This window comes from Dicentrarchus labrax, unplaced genomic scaffold, assembly GCF_905237075.1.
Source record: "Dicentrarchus labrax unplaced genomic scaffold, dlabrax2021, whole genome shotgun sequence".
NCBI classification, from domain to species: Eukaryota; Metazoa; Chordata; class Actinopteri; family Moronidae; genus Dicentrarchus; species Dicentrarchus labrax.
Genome location: NW_026136705.1, coordinates 24931114 through 24950934, shown reverse-complemented (window position 1 = coordinate 24950934; position 19821 = coordinate 24931114). Strand labels below are relative to the sequence as shown.

Sequence of the window (19821 nt, the reverse complement as noted above, 5' to 3'; positions counted from 1 at the left end):
TCACAGGGGACATTTTACTGCAGGGTACCTTTTTCTTCATTGTTCTACATACTTTTAGTAACATTTTTAATGCACTTTTACTGTGGGTGTCCACATACTTTTGGTCATACATACAGTTTGTACTTTATAGCTTTCAGGACGATCATCCTTCTATTGAACTAGGTTGGTGCAACTGAACATTGTGACAGACTCTTACAAAACAACAGTCTGCATGTTGCGGCACTGCTTCAAAGTTTCACAGGAAATACAAACCTCAAGCAGGCCGCTTAAAAGTGAAATTTAACGACGGCAGGACAAACTGTATCTTTCCTTTTCTGAGACACTGTGAGAAAAAAGATGTTCTCAAGGACAAAATAAGATAAGTAGAAGTATCAAAAAAGTATAAATATATATAAAATATCACCTGCATCTCTTCCGTCAATAAAAAAACGTGTGTCCAGTGCTTTACAGTGACTTTACTTCTGTTTTGTGACATCAATTAGCCTATGTACCTCTAAAGTGCTGATACAGTACTCAAGGCCAATACTCTGAGCATACATTGAAGGAACAGAAGAAAGAAAATGGGGAAATCAGGACAAGTATATTGTGTCTGTGTCAACTTTACAGGAAATATTTCGGATGATAAAAATGGTCCACAGTGCAGAGAAAGCATGGAAACACAACCTGTTCTGAACAGAGACAAAATGACTTTACAGGAGAGATTTGAGCAGAAAATGTGACACACAGAAACACGTTGATGTTACGTTCAATTACAGTTGGACAAAACTTGTGATGCTGCTGTGAAAGACCCTCAACCAGGTGGTTTATGATGTTAAAAGGGGAAATTCAGAGTTTTCAAGGCTTTTAAATGCATCACACTCCCTCCCACGTACGGTCTTAAGACGGTACAGAGGGGATCTTACAGTTCTGACATTTATGTGCTAACAAATTATAACATTTGACAGGAAACAAGACAAAGGATGAAAACTCGGTCGGAGGCTCTGATTGTGTTAAACGTTGAAATTTGACTTTTTATTTTTATTCTGTGTGATCCAATTAGAGACGTGCACTGAACGGAGGACAGACCTCTAATAGTGAGCTATTTAATTTCTGTTTTAGCTCCTTTCTCAAAGAAATGCTGCTGATTTTATTAATCTGGGAACTCAATTTGATTTGATATTTTTCCTCATTTATAAGAGCTCGCTCGCAGCACTTCATCATAGACCACAAACTAAAAGCTGTCGGAGAGATGGACGGTGGAGGAACAACATAAACCTTTCCTATCTTAGCTCCAAAAAATGTTGTTTGTCCTGATGGTGCGCCAGAGGGAAGGCCATGTTTTAACCTAAATCACAAGGGTTTATTCTCAATACAGTGGCCATTTGAGGACATTTCTGACTCTCTTAGCCTGTTGACACTAATGCTGGTATCTGAGCATCCTAACATGGCTACAGTTCAAATTAATATCGAACATTTAGCCAGGATGATAATCTGACTGAACTGCCATTTTCTGTTCACTCAAGGCGATGTCATTTAATATTTATTTCTGTACATTGACTCATCCATCTCATCCACGTAGAGCTGAAGCAGTTAATCAACTAATCAACTGACAAATTAGTTGTATTTTGAAAGTGTCTCATTTTTTTAAGCAGAAATTAAGACACTTTCACAGGCTCCGGCTTCTTAAATGTAACAATAATCTGCTCTTTTTTCTGTCGTATGTGATTGTTCAAATGAATATCTTTGGACTTTTGGATGAAGAAAAGGATTTGAAGAAGTCATTTAGGGCTCTAGAACATTTTACAATTTAAAGATAAATTGATAAATCAAGACAATAATCAGCAGATGAATCAATAATGAACATAACCGTTAGTTGCAGCCCTACATCCACAATTGTTGCCATGTTTGTCTGCATTTGTTCAGCTCTGTCACAAGAAGATGACGTCACAGTTTCTTAAATCGGCTCTGATTGGCTCGGTTGTTTTTCAATCAGTGAACAAAATACTAGACCAGGGTCACATCTGGCGATTTGCATTAGCGAAACATTGCATTTGAACATGTGTACAGTTAGGCATGGTGACTTTTTCAATTGTATGTTTGTACAGAATTTTAGTGTATGATGTGTAAAATTTAAAATTTGCACATTTAACACTTTAGTACATGCTAACATTAGTATGCCTCGTGTTAGCATCTACTCACCGTTAACAAGACATGTTGTGTGTTATAATCTTATAATCCCAAAATACAGATGAGACTTCAGTAATTAGCTTTAGCGGTTTAAGTGTTTTCACCTCATCGTGGCACAAGAGGAAAATCAAGAGTTCAAGGCAATCCCTCCAATAGTTGCTGAAATATTTCAGACCCAAGACTTCACTTCAAGCTGAGGCCAGTAAAATTGTGTTTGCATGAATCTGACGTACACTCTGAGACATGATGCTAATCAAAATGTTAAACCAAAGCTATAGTAACAAAAAGGAAATGTTTCAATACACGAAGAGGTAGTCTGAAACACCTTCAGCGTTAACAAATGTAAATACAGAAAACATTTAGTGGCACAGAAAGAGTTTTTTATGAATACATGTGAGATTCTGAACATTCAAGTGTTCGATTTGTATTCATTTACCTGCATAAATATCCAAAATGTTTACATCAGGACGTCACGTCGAACCCGATGAGGCTTTAGGTCTTTAGTTAAGGCTCTGGTTTCCAGTATTTCCTGTCAGGACCACAAGTCTTTTACGAGGTCACCCTCATCTTCGTCTCTGACTCAGCTTCTTGGTTCGCTGCTGTTTTTTGAAGTCAATAAGGCAGCCGGTGGCCTCTGAGATCGGAGTGAAGGATCGGATGGGAGAGTTACTAATCCGGATGGCTGAAACGCCACCTTCCTCCTCGTCCTCCTCATCGTCATCCCGCAGATCAATGACATCTCTAACACAAGGACACAAATCCAGGCCCGTTAAAACAGAAAACACTTGTCCGAACTGGTAAAGAATAATCCTTCACCTTACTTGTTCCCCCATTTGTGTTGAATGATCTCATGCGATTATTATGTGTAAGGCTGCAGCTATTTTAGGCTATTTTATATTCAATTATAAGCTACCTTTATTAATACTTTTAATCAATATAGTGATAAATAAAAGGCCTTTTCAGACTTGGAACATAAAACACTGTTAAAAGGACCAGTGTGTAGGATTTAGGAACATTTAACAATGAAGTTGCAGCTCAGTCTTTCAAGCATTTAAGGAAAAACTGGTCGCCAACTACTGTTGAGACATTGCAGACTCCATGGAAGAGGACCCGCTCCCTCTGTAGATAAAAACCAAGCGACAACCTCCGTAGCTGGCAAAAACTGTAGTTCCTCGAATGGCCACTTGAGGCTACAGAAGTGAGTCAATCTCCATAAGGCTCCATATTAAAATGTACAACTTTACAGCATAAATAAACATGTTATAAAAATCAGTTTTGTGTATTTCTATTGTAAATCTTGAAGTCAGTGAAGACTTAAAGCCTGAAGGAATTTATGTTTTCATGGTTTTTTTTAACATTTATAGGCTTTGTAACCACATGAAAGCTGTAAAATGACAGTTGGCTATCAGCACAAACATTTCTGTCATCAGTACACTGACAGAGATTTGATTTCCTCTGGTTCAACAAGGTGTTAAAACTTTCATTGTGAGGGACTCCGGATCAAAATGTCCACAAAGATAAACAAAAGTTGTAACTAAGTGTTTCTAAGTCGTCTTACCCTGGCTGGAGGCTGGATCCAGACGGCCCGGCCTCTGTGAACACAGAACATGTCAGAAAAATGTGAATCAACTGGAGTCTGACTGACGAGAGGTTTGAGACCTGATTCTACTGCTGATATGTTTGTTCTGAGGCTGCAAAAGCGAGTCTGGGTGTTGATCATGATCTGAGGTGAAAATCTCACCTGTAAACCAGAAAATCCAGATCAGAGCATTAATTAACTGAGGGGCAAATAAGGGGCTCAATTGCCCCGATTATTTTTAAAAGTGAGTCCAACCTTATGAAAGTCTAAAATTTAGCTTCAGCTATCATTATTTCCATTATCAAATAATCAAACAATGATTTTCTTAATTAATCTATTAATCATTTTGTTTATACAATGACAGAAAACGTTTAAAAAAAAAAAGGCTGTTATACACCGAGTTGACATCTTTTGTCCCACTAACCATCCAAAACATAAAGATATAAACTTTTTGTCTACACCGGCCACACAGTGAAAGCAACAGCAGTCCTTCATCAGTGTCCACACTCATAGTGTAGAATTGTACTTTGGGTCTCTTTGTTTTAACCCCGCTAACAGCTTGGGTCTAAGGATGGCAGTGTTTGTCGATCGGTGCACGAGTCTGTTCCAGACTAAAATATCTCAGCGTCTATAGACCTTTTTCACAGCAGCCATTTTGACATGAAACACAGTGTTGTGTTACCAATAACACTAATTAAGATTCTGTTCCATTCAAGTCAAACAGGGGGCTGCTATTGTGCATGTTGCCTCAGTGGAAAGGCAGTGACTGGAACAAAACCTCAGTTAGTATCATTGCTAACACCTGTGTTTACCCTACTATTTCACTTCAAAATGGATGCTGTGAAAAAGGTCCATTGGATGGATTGTTGCCCAGATGATGCGGTCTGACTTTTCCTCTAGTGCCATCATGAGGTTAAAATTTAAATCTGTGAAATATTTTGATGACGGCAAAACTACTGGCTACACATTGTGTTTTCTTTGCAAAGCATGTTATAATTATCAATATAAACATGTTAGCACAGCCTCACCGAGTCACCGTAGTCTTGTTACATGGGAAAGACTTTCAGACTCACCTGAATGTCTGCTGTCCGTTTGCTCCAGAGCTGATAGCAGGTTTCCCTTCTGGAAGATCAGAAATGTAAAGTTATTCTGTATCCTCAATAAAAAGAGATCACATAAAAAAAAAGCAAGAAAATGACTGTGAAAAGGGTTTAGTTTTATGTTTCTGCAGAGTAATTTTGTGCTTTGGTTGAACAATAACTTCTTTTTAACTTACACATTTTGAACCTTACCATTGTATTGTGTGAGGGGGTGTTACTGTAATTGGTGTAAAGAGGCTTACCGCTGCAGTCTTTGATGACTGTTGTTGGATGCAGAGCTCTGTGTGTCTGCTGTAGTCTCTCAGAGGAACGGCTTTCTGACAGATAAAACATTTCTCTGGGTTCCTGTGGAAAACAAGACAGACACCAGGTGTAAAAAAAAAAAAAAACAACAAATTGGTCTGAAAATGCTGAGCTGTTCCTGTTGAATACTTAGTGCTACCTACTTACATGCTAGTATTGGAGGAGTCGTTAGTCTCTTCCGCTGTCACCTCTGCTCTTCTTGTTCTCTTCCTACGAGGCTTCAGTGATACTATAAAGTGGAAGAAGATGTCATTTTAAAGTATCAACACAACAACACTGACATTTTTTTTAAACTGATGTTAACAGTTGGACGTCATAGACACAGACGACAGGTATTCAAAAGCACATTTCTTTTCACCATGACTCTCAACAAAGATCAGAGAAACAGTTGAATGGTAAAAGGCAGACGAGACGGAAAACAAAGATTTAGTAGAACAAAAAAGAAAGAATCGTGGAAACCTGATTGATGATTATTGTTGTCGTGTTGTTATTGCTGTTTGTTCTGGATATCTTGTAATACTTTACAATAAAGACAAGGAAAAAAATCACAAAAACCTTCCTCCTTGAACGACCAATGTTAAAACCCAACCTACAGATTTTACAGCTGTGAAAGTGTATAACACACTTTAAAATATAGTTTCTGGCACCTTGGAAGCAGTCGGCTTTTGGCCTCCTCTCATCCACGACAGCCACCTCTCCATCGCAGTACGCAGCGTGCATCTCGATCTCCGTCACGGGGAAGGATCCCTGACAGATGGGACAGTCCACGTTGGTTTCAGAGCTCTGAGAGGCGGCAGCTTGTTCCAGTTCAGGAGACGTCGACCTTTGAAGCCTTTGCTCCTTTATCTCCTCCACATCTGGATCCCCCACGTCCTCTTCTACCTCCTCTTTCCTCATAGTTGGTCCTCCACCATCGCTGCTGACAACAGGGATGTTTCCCTTCGTCTTTCTGTCCACTGGGGCTGAAAACAGTCACATACACTCATTTTTAAGGTTATTTTCTGATGACATGCACATTAATTTGGGCCACACACAGATACAGAGGAGTACCTATGGAAACAGTGATGCTGAGAATGAAAAGCGTTTAAAGTTTTCAGGCTTAATGCCTTCAGTTTATGCCCTTTAAAGCTGATTATCAAACACTACTGCACAGAACTTACGTAACACTTATAATGCTGACTCTGTCTTTATATTATTAATATGGTAAGACAGATGAGAGAGTTAGCAATTTTGACCAAATATGTTCGTAGTTCCTGTGTTTTGCCTTTGTAGCGCAGGTTTGTAGGGGAGATCTATTTCCAGTATCAGCTTTCAACTTTCACCCACCACACAACCAGGCTGGTATCAGCACAGATGCAAAGCACAGATGCAAAGTTTTCTGTTCTATCAGTTAACTGGCAGCCTCACCGTCCACCTCCACCTCCACCTCCACTTCCATCTCCTCCTCCTCTTCCTCCTCCTCCTGCTTCTGCCGCTGCCGCTCGTCCCAAGCTGGAGAATCGTCCTGAAGAATCATCTCAACCTCAGGCAGCCCCGGGCTTTTAGGTTGGAGCTGTGGAGAAATCCAAGGAAGGTGTGATATTTATTATAGATTTATTTTTATATGATTCTCTTTGCTGTTCCAGTGTTCCTGTCAGGGATCAATGAAGTTCATCTTATCAGGGGATGTGCGACGTGAAATCATGGCCACCTGCCAGGTAAACGCTGGTGTTTTATCAGGGTGAAGCAGGAAAAACAAATCAGGCTGCTGATTACAATGTAAACAAACGTCTGAATGAAGAAAATCTTAACATCTCATTTATGTTTTTGTTAGACTGCTGTGTTTGCTACCTTATCTCCACTGTCACTGTCAAATATTTGGTAACCACTGATCTAATGCAACCAAAAAAAAAAGATGCAGGAACACTATAAAGTATAAATTTAGTATGGACACAATAAAATACATGGTAACTATGGAAACTATATGGTGCTAATAAGAAAAAGTAGGACTGTGTATTGGCAAGAATCTGGTGATAAAAGTCACAGACACTATAAAGTACATGCTAAGTATCAACACTGTAAACACTACAATCCAATTACAAACTAATCCCCAGTTGATTCTTTACAGTATTGTAAAGTGTGATACTTTATTTTTGATCAATACTGATCTCATTAGTTTCCTCAGGTTTTACACAACGTTTCAGTCTGTCTGCAGGTTTCATGTTGTTTTAGTAAAGTTCCTAGATACTGTGCTACTTCCACCAGAATTTAATATCCTCTAACCTTCGTGCAGTGGTAATTCAAACTCAGGAATGTCATCATCTACTGGAGGGCTGACTGCAAGTTGAAATTCAACACATGAACTTACCTCTGTTCTAGTGTCAGTGTCTATCATCAGATCTTGCGTCCTGTCGTCATCGTTGTCACTCAGTTGGGTCTCTGTTGTGGGAGAGACATGATGACGGTCAGCAGTTTGTATCAGGTCTAAATGTGATCATATAAAGAGGCCAGTTTCCTCTTCTGGTGAGAGTTTAATACAGCCATCATCTGTTGAACTGTGGTTGATCGCTAAGTTAAACAACTAGGTTCAAGCACCTTAATAACAAACCAATGAAAAAGGTGGAGCTTCAGTACCTGGACAAACGTCACAGTCATCTGTATCCACCTGTACTACTTCTCCGTCATTCTCCTGCTCTTCTCCTTTGTTCTCTCTTTGCTTGCCTTCCTCTTCGTCCCTCTTGTCTTCTTCCTCCTCTACCTCAGCTGAAGGAGAATCAGCTGTGTCAGACAGTTTTTTGCACCTCAGTCTGAGCCCACGCCTGAAAATGTATTTAAATAAATACACAGTGTCAATTCAGATGGAGCACAGATCGAGAGAAAGTTTAAATGCAACAAAAACAAATCATTTAATGGTAGCCAACTGTACACACAAGGTACTCAGTGTACTTAAACTATATATGTTTGTGTTAAATGTAAATATTTTCATCCTGACTTCAGCTGGTTTGACATGTTTCTGTTTCTGTTTCTATGTGCAAAATGGTCCCTGTAGGTCTGCAGTTAAGAGCTGATTAATCGATCAACAGTTCAAACGGCAACTTTTCTTATTATTTATTCATTCTTTTATTCATGTTTTAAGCAAATATGTCAAACATGCGGCTTCTCAAGTTTGAGAATTTGATGCTTTTCTTTGTCATATATGAAAGTAAACTAAATTTGGGTTTTGGACTGTTGGAAAAAACTGTTTTGTGCTACTTTATACCTCCACTCCACTACATTTCAAAGGGAAATATTGTTCTTTTTACTCCACTACATTTATTATGAACCTGTATTTATTCATTCCTACACCAGATTCCTTGGTTGTACAGTAAATTAAACCACCCAGCAGTAATTAAATAATAAACTTAACTCTGCTGCAGCCAGCTACAACATTAAAATCTATCTCACTGTTACTGCATCAATAGTAATAATCTCATAATGTCATATATAATAATGTAACAACGACAGGGGCCAATTTTTTACTCAAGTAAGATTGTGAACACAAGAGTTATACTCATAACAATGTAAGAATGTTTTTAAATTGTGTTATTTTGAGACTTCATCCACCACTGCAAAGGCGCGAGGAAAAGATGTCAGTGATTGAAATGAGGAAACGTTTAAGAGAAGCTCCCTCTGTGCTGACGAACATGTGACTCATGTCTCCTCCTTGGACTCCCTTAAATTGAACAGATCTTAGTCACACGGATTACGCTGGAGTTTGTTCATAAAAAACAAAGAATGTGGTTTAGTTTAAAGTAAATTTAGGCTGATTACAGCTCTGTCTTTAAATAATGAATGAAATAAAACCTAAATTCAGTATCAGACAAGAGTAAATTGTCATTATTCTGTTACTTTCAATTATCAAGCTGTTCATTAATCATTTAAAGCAGTGAAAGCATTTTTCTAAGTGAATGAATGATACATTTATGTTTCAAATCAAACCAGAAACTCATCAGTCCCATTCACTGATTTTATATCAGGTTAACTAGTGACATCTAGTGGCAGAAATACATTACTGTACCATTATTATACAGTACACTGTTGAGTCTGGAAATGATAAATGATTTCATGTTAAATTATATCCCATACTATATTATGCTGTTTTATTACATTATATTACTTATACTATATTTTATATTTATATCATACATAAATCATGCAGACAACGCTAAGTATTATTACTTATTATATCATGCATCATTCTAGTGGTGAAAGTATTATTTTTTGTTTCCTTACTGTAGTATTGTTTCTATTTTTATTTTTATATACTATTAGTACTTTTCCCTATTTATCTGTACTTATGTCTGTCCTTGTGCTGCTGCAACACCTGAATGTTGCCTCTGGTGAGTAATAAAAAGGTGCTCACAGCTAAAACAAAATTAAATTGGTTAGAAATTAGTATTAGTAAAGCTCTGATGACAGCTGGGAAGACAAAAGCATTTATTTAATTATCAGATATTTAATTATTCATAAAAATACATTTCTATGTGGACTTTTAAGCGTATATGGTGTTATTTTTGTCTTTAAAAACAAGTTTTCAACTTTGCGACATCCATCAACATAGGCCCTGCATCAATGTCTGTTTCCACAAAACAGAAAATATATTAATTTCTTGTATATAAACTACCAAAATAGTGCATCAGTACATACTGCAGATAGAATAACAGCATTGGTTCAGTTGGTTTACAGTAAATAATAAGGTTTGTAATCTTGTTTCACTGTTCATTTGTCTTTTATTCTGGTTTTGACACTGAAGAAGAACCTTGCTGTTCTACTTTATTTTTCTGAGTTTGATCCTGTGTGACCATGAAAGCTAACAGGATGCTAACAGCCCATTTCTACATTATAGAAGAGCAGCTGGTTAAGTTCATGGAGGTTTTACCTTCGAGGAAAAAGCTCTTGAGGTGACTCAGCAGGCGACTCAGGTGATGGACATTTCTAGGAAAGAATAGATAATGTCTATCATATGACTCACAATGACTTTACAGTTACTACCATAATAGTAATACTAATAATAAACTACCTGTAGCAGTGTCATTGGACAATTAAAATGGATGATATCTAAGCATCCTATCACATGTCAGATCTATGTTTTGATTTCTGCTTGAGTCTTCTAAATCAAGATCCAAAAACCAGTTAGAGCAGCATCCACGTTAAATCATTATCATACCTCCGGCTGTGGCAGGATGCCCTCCCCCCACTCAGCCTTCCTCAGCAGACACCTCTGAGCCTGCTTCAAACTCTTCTCATACACCTCCATCTGAGCCTGGATCACCTGAAATCAGAGACACGAAGGAAGGATGGACAAACAGATGAAAAAGTGAGGAATTACACATGAAAATGATTGGATTTTTATTGTTTGTATTATAGAATTAATCAATATTCTTAATAAAGAAGGGAAGCGAGGTTTCATACCAAATGTAGTTCAAATTAAAACCAAATTTTAAAAACACTGGCAAAAGACAATGCTAATGAATGCACATAAAACTGAGAAAAGCAGTAAATATTCACATTTTAGAAGCTCCCACCAGAGATGACTGGCATTTTTACTAGTCTGCAGAATAGTGAACTGAATAAGTGTTCATAATGTAAAGTAAGAAGAAGCAAATCTTCACCTGTGTGTAGTTGTCTGGGTCCAGGCCTCGTGGACAGAAGGGAACCCCCCAGTAGTAGTGCACCGTAGGCTCGTCTGCAGGCTCCCCATGCGAGGCTAAAGGCCTGCTGACCGTTCTCTGACTGCTGATAGGGCGTTTTTCTCGCTCTGTTGGGGAAAGCTGCTGTTGGCCGGTGGATGTAGAAGAGGAAGAAGGTCTGACGAAGATGTGTGGAAACATACAGAGAGAGTTAGCAAAAAGGCATATTCGAACTGAGGCTCTTTAATTAGACGTAGTATGTGAGGTTTAGCTAGTTTAGAGCTTGAGTAGCCAATTCAATAAAGATAACACACAACTCGTTAGATATTATCACTCTAAAGCTAAACGTACAACAGAAACTCTTCTCCCCACCTGCAGTTCAACCTGGTCGTCCCGTGAGAAGCTGCAGTCATGTGGTTCAGGGAGGCAGCCTTGCTGTCTGTCTGATGAACAGGTCTCTCCTCTGGGAAGACCGGGCTGTGCGAGCCCACCGGCTGCAACAGATTGAGGGAGGAACGGTGAGGACAGACAAAAATTAGATGTTAAAAACTACAGTGTCAAGTTACGTCTTTAAGCCTTTACAAAGATTCAACAACCTGCCCTTCAAAAATAAAGCCAGTGTAACTTTCTTATTGTGAACAAATCCAATGTGTCAGCCCGTCTCTCAGTACTTTCTGACTTCCGGTCTGTGTTTCATGTTCAAAAAAGTAGTTCAGTAACTTGCTAAAACAGCTGGTCACTGTAGTTTTTAATCAAACAAACAGGAGGAAATAATGCATTGTTGGGTATTATGTTCAGTGGCAGATTAATTCACATTCAGTTCCCTATTCGGTGACTATCTGGTCGCAATGGGATTGTGTATGTGGGATTGATATGTTTATGGTACAACAACAATGTACAATGGAGCTCTATGGTAATGGTCTTTTTATGGGATTTGTTAACAATAAGAAAGAACATAGTATTATTCCTTAAAATAAATGTGTTGCAGTCCAAATGCAGGATTGAAACATTCTTGCTTTGAACATATTTTGATCTTCTAGCAGAGAGAAAGCCTCTGTACCGTGACGTTCTCCTCCTCGTCGGACCAGACTAGCGTCATATCACTGGTCAGCTCCATCTCAGCTGAGTCCCGGTCTTTGGATATTTCCTTCACCTCCTCTGCCTCATCTATAACCAGAAAACACAGATGGTAAAGAAAAGATATGGGACATCCAGTAGGCCCTGGTAGATCAGTAACATAAGCCTCATCATGTGACTGCCCTCAGACTGTTGACTAACAGGAATTAGGGGCAAAGGCCTCCAGAAAGCAAGAGTTGTTTCACTGTACCTGACTTAGATGACTCGTTCAGCTTGACATCTTGGTTGTGATCAGTCTTGCTGTCCTGTATTCAAAAGCAGAAAGAACAGAGAAATGAGCAGGACATTTGGAAAGATGTCTGGATGTTATGACTGAAATACAACGAGAAAAAAAGACTGACCACCAAAAAGTTAGCAATCAATATGACCCATTCTCCCATTCTTCACTTTAGCCACTTTAAGTAGACTAGAATCAATGATTAAGCCACACATGCGATTGTTCATTAATTAAATTTTAGGTTTTCTAACAACAGCATCAGACTGCTTGCTACTGATGTTACGCTGAACAGAGACGGTGGGCGACACCGAAGTCTGTTTCACTCCGGTGAAGATCAATGTTTCAGCACATTGTGTCAGAGCTTGTGTCAAATGAATTGAAGCACAAGACTGATAACATCCAAAGCTTCAATCGTCTCTGCTGCTTCATTCAGTTTGACAGTTTAGAACGTTTTACAGCTAAACTAAGTGATCCGCACATTAGAGGGACAAGAAGAGAGAATACTGAGAGAATATGGCGATGTAGACTAGAAATACATAATCATCAAGTCAGGTATGAATTATGAGAACAATTCTGTCTGATACCAAGTAGTAATGTAATAAATCTAATTGCCTAATTATCTGAATATCATTCTACAATCACATCACATTGTTACAGTATGAAATGTTACATAAATATCAACCAGTTGAAGCAATAAGGTTATATATTATTCATATTTCTTGTCAGTAAAAGTATTTTATCTGTAGGCTTTTTATGGAATACATTTATTCGCATCCACATTTCTATAAATCTATATTTAATGCAACACTTCAGGAGTATTATAGATTTAAAAATAACATGCAGTTGGACTTTTATTACAAAGATATGAGTCTTCACAGGAGGTGTTCAAAGGGCCTTAAAGGGCTGCCTCAAAGCTTCATAAGGCTTAGACCGGCCGTCACCAGGGTTGAATAAAATACAATACAATAAATATGTTGCAGAACAATATTCATCAATGGGGTTTGGTGGCTTTGAACAGAGCAATAGAGCAGCTGTTCCTGGTGGCTGCCAGCTGCAGCTCTCTCGCTCAATACTGGACCAATTTCAATTCAACTGTTCTCCCCATTAGTCACTTAGACACAAAACATAGGAAAATGAGGTTCAGGTTGAAAAATACAGAAGTTTCCCTTTAACTGGGCCATTATATCAGCCAATATTAGCTCATTGGAGTTATATTGGTATCACCAAACATGTGAGCAGATTAATAACAAAACACTGCAGAACACCAATGTCAAATATATGTTTGAGGTCCTTAAATACTGACTTATTTTTTCACTATAAAAATATCCCACTCGGTATGTGTCTAGGTCAAAAAGGGGAAATCTAAGGGATCCATTTCAACAATGTTCGTGAAAAAATAATAAGGATGTTCAGCTGATATTTCGATTTATTTTAAACTCTCGAATAAAAACATCGAACAAAAAAAAAAAATCCAGTAGTTTCAGGCGCTGCTTGACAATCCGACAAGCACTTTGAAGCACACAGACACCTGAACTCACCTGCCTCAGAATCTGATCCCCAGTGGCTCCTGTATTCCCTTCAGTGCCTGAACATCTGAGCTCTGCAGCTGAAGGACTCGCAGAGTGATTCTGCACATCAAGATGAATCTTTTGTGGTCGCCCAGCCCTGTCCAACACTGGGCTTGTACAGCATCCGTGACTCTGCTCAGTCTGTCCTCCATCAGTCTCTAAGAACACAGGACTTTTGCAGATTGCTGATTCTGGGGGAGGGAGCTTCTTGGGAAGACCGGGGCTTTTTGGGAATACCGGGCTCTTAGGCCGACAGGACGCGGACCTCACAGAGGAGGTTAAACTCTCCTGAGAAGAGAACATGAACCCTGAGTTACAGACATTGACTTGGGGTTTGCAGGCACTTGGTGACTTCTCATGCTGAGTATTCCTGCCAAACACTGGACTTTTAAAATACTCAGGACTCGGCTCTGTCTCTCCATAGTCTCTGTGATCAGTCTCTGAGCAGACAGGACTTTTAGGTAAAGCCGTGCTCTTGGATAAAGTGAGGTTACCGGAGCGCTTGGGGCTTTGGGGAAATGTTGGGCTCTTGGGTTGAGCAGGCGAAGACTTTCGAGGCGAAGTCCAACTGTCCTGAGACAACAACACAAACCCTGAGGTTCTGCAGGTTTGCAGCAGGTCCTGGCTCAGACGTGGGACGTGAACCTCGGCTCTGCAGCCAGTCGAGGGGAAGACGGGGGATTTACGGAGCTGACAATCGTCGATCTGGGTCGACTCAGAGCTCTGATTTATTGTTGAGAGAAGACAAATACATACATGATCATTCATTTAGAGTCATGTTTGTGTCCACCTGATGAATATATGTCCAATATTCATTCTCTTTTAGCTCTGTTTTTAGTCTCCACCAGCCACCCTTTTAAATTGCGTCTGTCTGCTGCTGAGCAGGTAGTGTACGCTGGGTATTTAACATTTCTCTTGTTACACCTTTTCAAACGTAAGGACTTTTCTGTTTTATATCATTGCAAATTCAATTAATTGGCAACTATTTTGATTATCAGTTAAAGCACATTCAAGAAAAGTTTCAATCACTCGTTTATTCCCGTACTTCCAATGTAAGGAGCCTTTTTTTGTTTTATGTCATTGTAACCGAATATCTTTGGGTGCGTTTTGAAGATCTCACCTTGGACTCTGGGAAAATGGTGTTAGTGGTTGTTTTTCACATTTACAAAGAAACTCTGACAGATTCATTGATAACAATTATAATAATTAGGTTGGGCTCTTGGAAACTGTCACCAGCAGCCTTTTCTGGCATTTCATAGACAAATGAATTAAATAAAAATAAACTCAACACATTATTCAAAAGGTAAGAAAGAAAAGTCAGAAATGTTTTTGACGAACCTGGGTTGAGTCCAGAACCAGGTCTAGGGACTCTGAGCTGCAGGGTGATGCCTGAGAGTAGATTTTCTGAGTCTGGGACAAGTCTGGCATCTCCAGCAGAGGGCTTCCTTCTTTCCTTTTCCGCTTTTTATTCCTGGTATTACTTTCATCTCCAGTTCCTTTTGCTCCTGGGAATACAATACAGCATGTTTAATGCCAGCAATTTGTCTCATTAAATGCCCAAATTACATATTTTCCCTTTTCTGCTGTGGTACTTCAGCAGAATCTGATGTTCCTTGTCCATGTCAGTGCAGACAGAAACTAAGCATTGTCGGATATCTAACAACAGAACTGACTCAGCGCTCAGTGACCCACCTGTGTTCAGGTCTGTCTCTGGTGTGCAGACGACCTCTGAGGCTCCCTGATCGACGACAGACACCGGCTTCCCATTTGAGTAGAGGAGTTTCCGCCGAGAGCAGATCCTGAGTGAGGCCTCAGCATCCGTGACCAGACTCTGACTTTGGGAAGGCGGGCACGGTTGTGTCTGACTGGCCATCTACAAGAAGAAAACCACAAAGGGATACTGTATTAACAAATGATCGAGATCCCTAATTTCTTAGATATTCCTATGCATCCAGTGTGTTTTGGAGTCGGTTAACACTGACTGGCTTTGTTTCTGCTTTTAGGAGGATTTGACAACTCATCTGTTTGGTTCATTTAAAAGAGGCATGTATTAGACTGAGACTACAACTGACTAAAACTATTTGCAGTCTACAGTCTAAAGAGTCCTGCAATAAAATCCTAATCCTTCATGAAGGTTATAATATTCAGTTTGTGTTGAGACTGTTGCAAACACATGTTGATACAACTGTATGGTCATTTTAAAGGGGAGTTTGCGGGGGCTGTTATACAGACAGGTGTTTCTGTTATTTAGCCTACCCTCACTGATATAGATGGGGTGGAAAGTAATAATATCAGTATAACACAATACAATTCAACAGCACCACAAACTACATCCACCAAATTTACCACACAGCTGCATCGACGCGCCTCTAAAACAAGAACTGATCATTATCACCTTCAAGAACGGAGGATTTAAAAAACTCTGTACTCACACTCTCATGGATGGCTTTCATCATGGCCTCTTCCTCTTTCTGCAGCCTGAGTGCAGTGATACTGGCTTCCTGTTCACTCAGACGCAGGGCCAAGTCCATCATCTCCTCTTCTGTCATCTCTAAAAACAGCAGACACAAGGGTACCAAGTCAGACGTCAGGGAGGTATATTACAGATTCACAACTCTCACATATATGATTCTATTCTTATTACGTTTTAGGCTCGATTTCTGTCAATACACTGACATTAATTTCTATTGTACTTCTCCATCTCCATCCTGTGCTAATTAGAAACTAACAAAACATTAAATGTTTGGTAGTTATTTTGGTACGCTGGATGTCATGTTATGTACCTTTGGGTTTGGATTTGTTTTCCCTCTCTTTCTTGTGCTTTTCTCTCGACGATGAAGGTGACAGAATTGACAAAGAGAGCTCGTCCTGGAAGAACAAAAAACAGTCCAAGTGTTAGTGCTGTCATTTCCCTGAGTTCATAAAGGCCTCGTGTTTCACAGATCTATGTTCAAAGGAGTTACTTTTTGTCCTTTTATTTTACCCCTTTTTTGTCTGAATAATTCAACTAACTATGTTCAAATTATTACACAACCCATGAATTACTATCCAGCCACCGTTGAATCATCAAATCAGCTTTTTTGAAAATATGTTCAGGAAGGTTGGCAGGCACCTACAGAAAAACCTACAGGGGCACATTTCAAGCTTCATCCAACAACCAGTTTGGATTCGGGACACAAACTGTGGTTTAATTAATTAAGTATATGGAAAATGAAAACAAATCCCTGAGCTACATTTGCTTTGGAACAAGTCACAGCTTTAAGTTACTGAACCAAAGTGACAATGTACTCTACAACACACAGCTTTAGACATACGAACGTCTCTGAAACTGAGCCTGATTCTGACTAATGTTCACATTTCTTTACATTGTCGTCTCTGTCGTCGAGAGCTTTGTCCTCCTGTGTGTTTTCATCACCCTGTTGGCTTCCAGAGGGAATGTCACTCGCATCCTTGATCATTTGCTTTCGCAGAGCCATCCTGGTCAGCTTCTCAGAAACTGTGACCAACAGAGACACAAAAAAGCAGCTTTTAAGCCAGCGTTTCAGCTCTCAAATCTCTGCTGGTTTTCTATCTTGAATGCATCACCGTGACTGAGAAATTTACATTAGGCTCACCTGCCTACTTCTGATTACTTTTTGCAAATGCTGAAGCATCAGATTCAGCATTTCAAGCAGGTGTGTGTAAGGTATTGTACATGTGTAGTAACGCACGGGAGTAAAACTGTACTTCTACTCTATATTTTCTTCTGCCTGGAAGAAAAATAAGAACAACCTGTCTTTGGACCAATGTGCAATGACGACGGAGCAAATCCCAGAAGAAGAGGCAGCTTCCAGTGACAACCTCTGTCCACATCTGGCTACACTTTTTATATCAAAATATAAAACAAATATAAGTGACATGAAGTGCTTGCCGTGCCTCCCAAACTACACTGAGACCTCCGCTTTTAAAACCTCCTCTTCTTACCTCTGTAAGCACATTGAGGTCTGATGTACTAATAACTTAGTGAGCAAGAAAAAAAGGAATAGATTAGGGCTGAACAATTGAAGACTGCACATATTTTAAAACTTTTATAAAGTGAAAATTAAATTAATGATACAAAAATCATAATTTCCACACTTAACGTGAATCATAGCATAATCGTAATATGATGTTTTTACCATATCGTGCAGCCCAAGAAGAGATGGGTATTTGTTTGATTGGCCTACTTCCTCTACTTTATTAAAACTACTTCCAATGAGTGCTTTAGTCATTATTTCACCCTAAAAATATTAAAATAGACAGCAGCTTGTACTTTATTTACAAGGTGATTTTTGAATTTTTACTTGAGTAATTGTGCTTTTAATGAAGTAAAGAGTACTCTACCTACCACGGACAGCCAGCTTACAGTGAGCTCTTATATACTTAGGTGATTTCTACAAGACAGAGCATCTGAATCTAAACTGAACCACAACTAAAGTAGAATTAATCCTGGAGAAATTAAGATTAAAATCCTTTTATTATGCAGCCTACGATTAAATCACAGCTTCAACAGCACAGTAAGAGATAAAGCGAGATTAAACTTAACCCCAAAAACTGCTGCAAAGCTACGACCAGAGCCCCAACCTCGCCCACCCTCAGCAGTAGTTACCTAGTGATGAAGAGTGTCCTCCTCTTCCTCTCATCTGTCCGGAGGGTCTGTGTGACGGGGTGGCACCAGCGTGGACTCCCAGAAAACTGACCAACCTCTGTGTTAGAGTTTAAAATAAAAGAGGGACAATAGAGCTAAGTGAGAAGCCTGGAATGACTTTGAGCTGATCGATTCTCATCCTGATCGATCCAGCTGATAGCTTACACAGCTCGAGGACATCGCTTGACGTGAACCTGAACACACGAGACGCTAAACACTGCGAATAAAGTTCGTATTTTCGATTTTGTGTGTAATTAAAAGCTAATTTAAGGAGTACACGTTGGCGTCTTTGTGTTTATGTGTCCGACGGCTACACAAAACAACGACAAACCGAACAATAGTCATTTTAGAGACACTCACAGCAGAGTTTTCCTCACTTTCGCGGCGCCATGTTTGTTTCTGTTTACGCAATCACGTGACTTTGACGTAAAACGCGTCCTTCTCGGTGCCTTCACGGACCGTCGGTTAATGTCGCTTTATTGCTGCCTTCACGGACCGTAGGTACTGTGATATAGCGATAGATAGATAGATAGATAGATAGATAGATAGATAGATAGATAGATAGATAGATAGACAGATAGATAGATAGATAGATAGATAGATAGATAGATAGATAGATAGATAGATAGATAGATAGATAGATAGATAGATAGATAGATAGATAGATAGATAGATAGATAGATAGATAGATAGATAGATAGATAGATAGATAGATAGTATCCTGCTTCCTCCACAGAAAAATCTTATATTAGAACAGGAGCTAGAGCCTTCAGTTACCAAGCTCCTCTCTTGTGGAACCAGCTTCCAGTTGTGGTTCGGGAGGCTCCACATTCAAGAGTAGGCATAAGACGTTCCTCTTTGATAAAGCTTATAGTTAGGGCTGGATCAAGTGAGTCCTGAACCATCCCTTAGTTATGCTGCTATAGGCCTAGACTATCGGGGGATTTCCCATGGTGCACTGAGCTACTCTCTTCCTCTCTCTTTCTGCACTCATTCATGTCCCATTAATGCATGTTACTAACTCCACTTCTTCCCCGGAGTTCTTGTGCTTTCTCGTCTTGCAGGTTCTTGTTGATCCTGGTGGAGCCTCCTGCCATGGTCCTGCTTGACTGCCATTGCCAATACTGTTGTTGCTGTGCACCTGTCTGTCTGTCTGTCTGTCTGTCTCTCTCTCTCTCTCTCTCTCTCTCTCTCTCTCTCTCACCCCAACTGGTCGAGACAGACGACCACCCACCTAGAGCCGGAGGATCTGTCCTAGGTTTCTGCCTTTTAACAGGCAGTTTTTCCTTGCCCTTGTCGCCAAGTGCTTGCTCATGGTGGTACTGTTGGGTCTCTGTAATTAATGTTAAAGAGTTCGGTCTAGACCTGCTCTATTTGAAAAGTGTCCTGAGATAACTTCTGTTATGAATTGGCGCTATACAAATAAAATTGAATTGA

General features: G+C 39.5%; 1 protein-coding gene across 1 annotated transcript; it reads right to left on the bottom strand.

Annotated features, from left to right (window-relative positions):
• Positions 1–435: 435 nt before the first annotated feature.
• uimc1 (ubiquitin interaction motif containing 1) lies at positions 436–18783 on the bottom strand. Its single transcript, XM_051400390.1, has 23 exons — positions 18745–18783; positions 18346–18442; positions 17084–17214; positions 16502–16586; positions 16151–16269; positions 15411–15591; positions 15057–15223; positions 13689–14006; positions 12124–12178; positions 11857–11963; positions 11169–11290; positions 10779–10974; positions 10334–10438; positions 10046–10101; positions 7762–7946; positions 7496–7566; positions 6556–6700; positions 5796–6110; positions 5296–5377; positions 5088–5190; positions 4819–4867; positions 3725–3758; positions 436–2907 (listed from the first exon to the last, which is right to left on the bottom strand). The coding sequence occupies exons 2-23, from the start codon at positions 18377–18379 to the stop codon at positions 2730–2732; spliced, it is 2838 nt and encodes a 945-aa protein (XP_051256350.1). The 5' UTR covers positions 18380–18442; positions 18745–18783; the 3' UTR covers positions 436–2729.
• Between the last annotated feature and the right edge of the window lie 1038 nt (positions 18784–19821).

Coding starts and splice junctions, on each gene's coding strand:
- uimc1 (XM_051400390.1), bottom strand. CDS start 18,379: ATGAGAGGAAGAGGAGGACACTCTTCATCACTAG. Junction 17,215..18,345: donor AGGACACTCTTCATCACTAG/GTAACTACTGCT, acceptor TGTTGGTCACAG/TTTCTGAGAAGCTGACCAGG. Junction 15,592..16,150: donor TGAAAGCCATCCATGAGAGT/GTGAGTACAGAG, acceptor TTCTTCTTGTAG/ATGGCCAGTCAGACACAACC.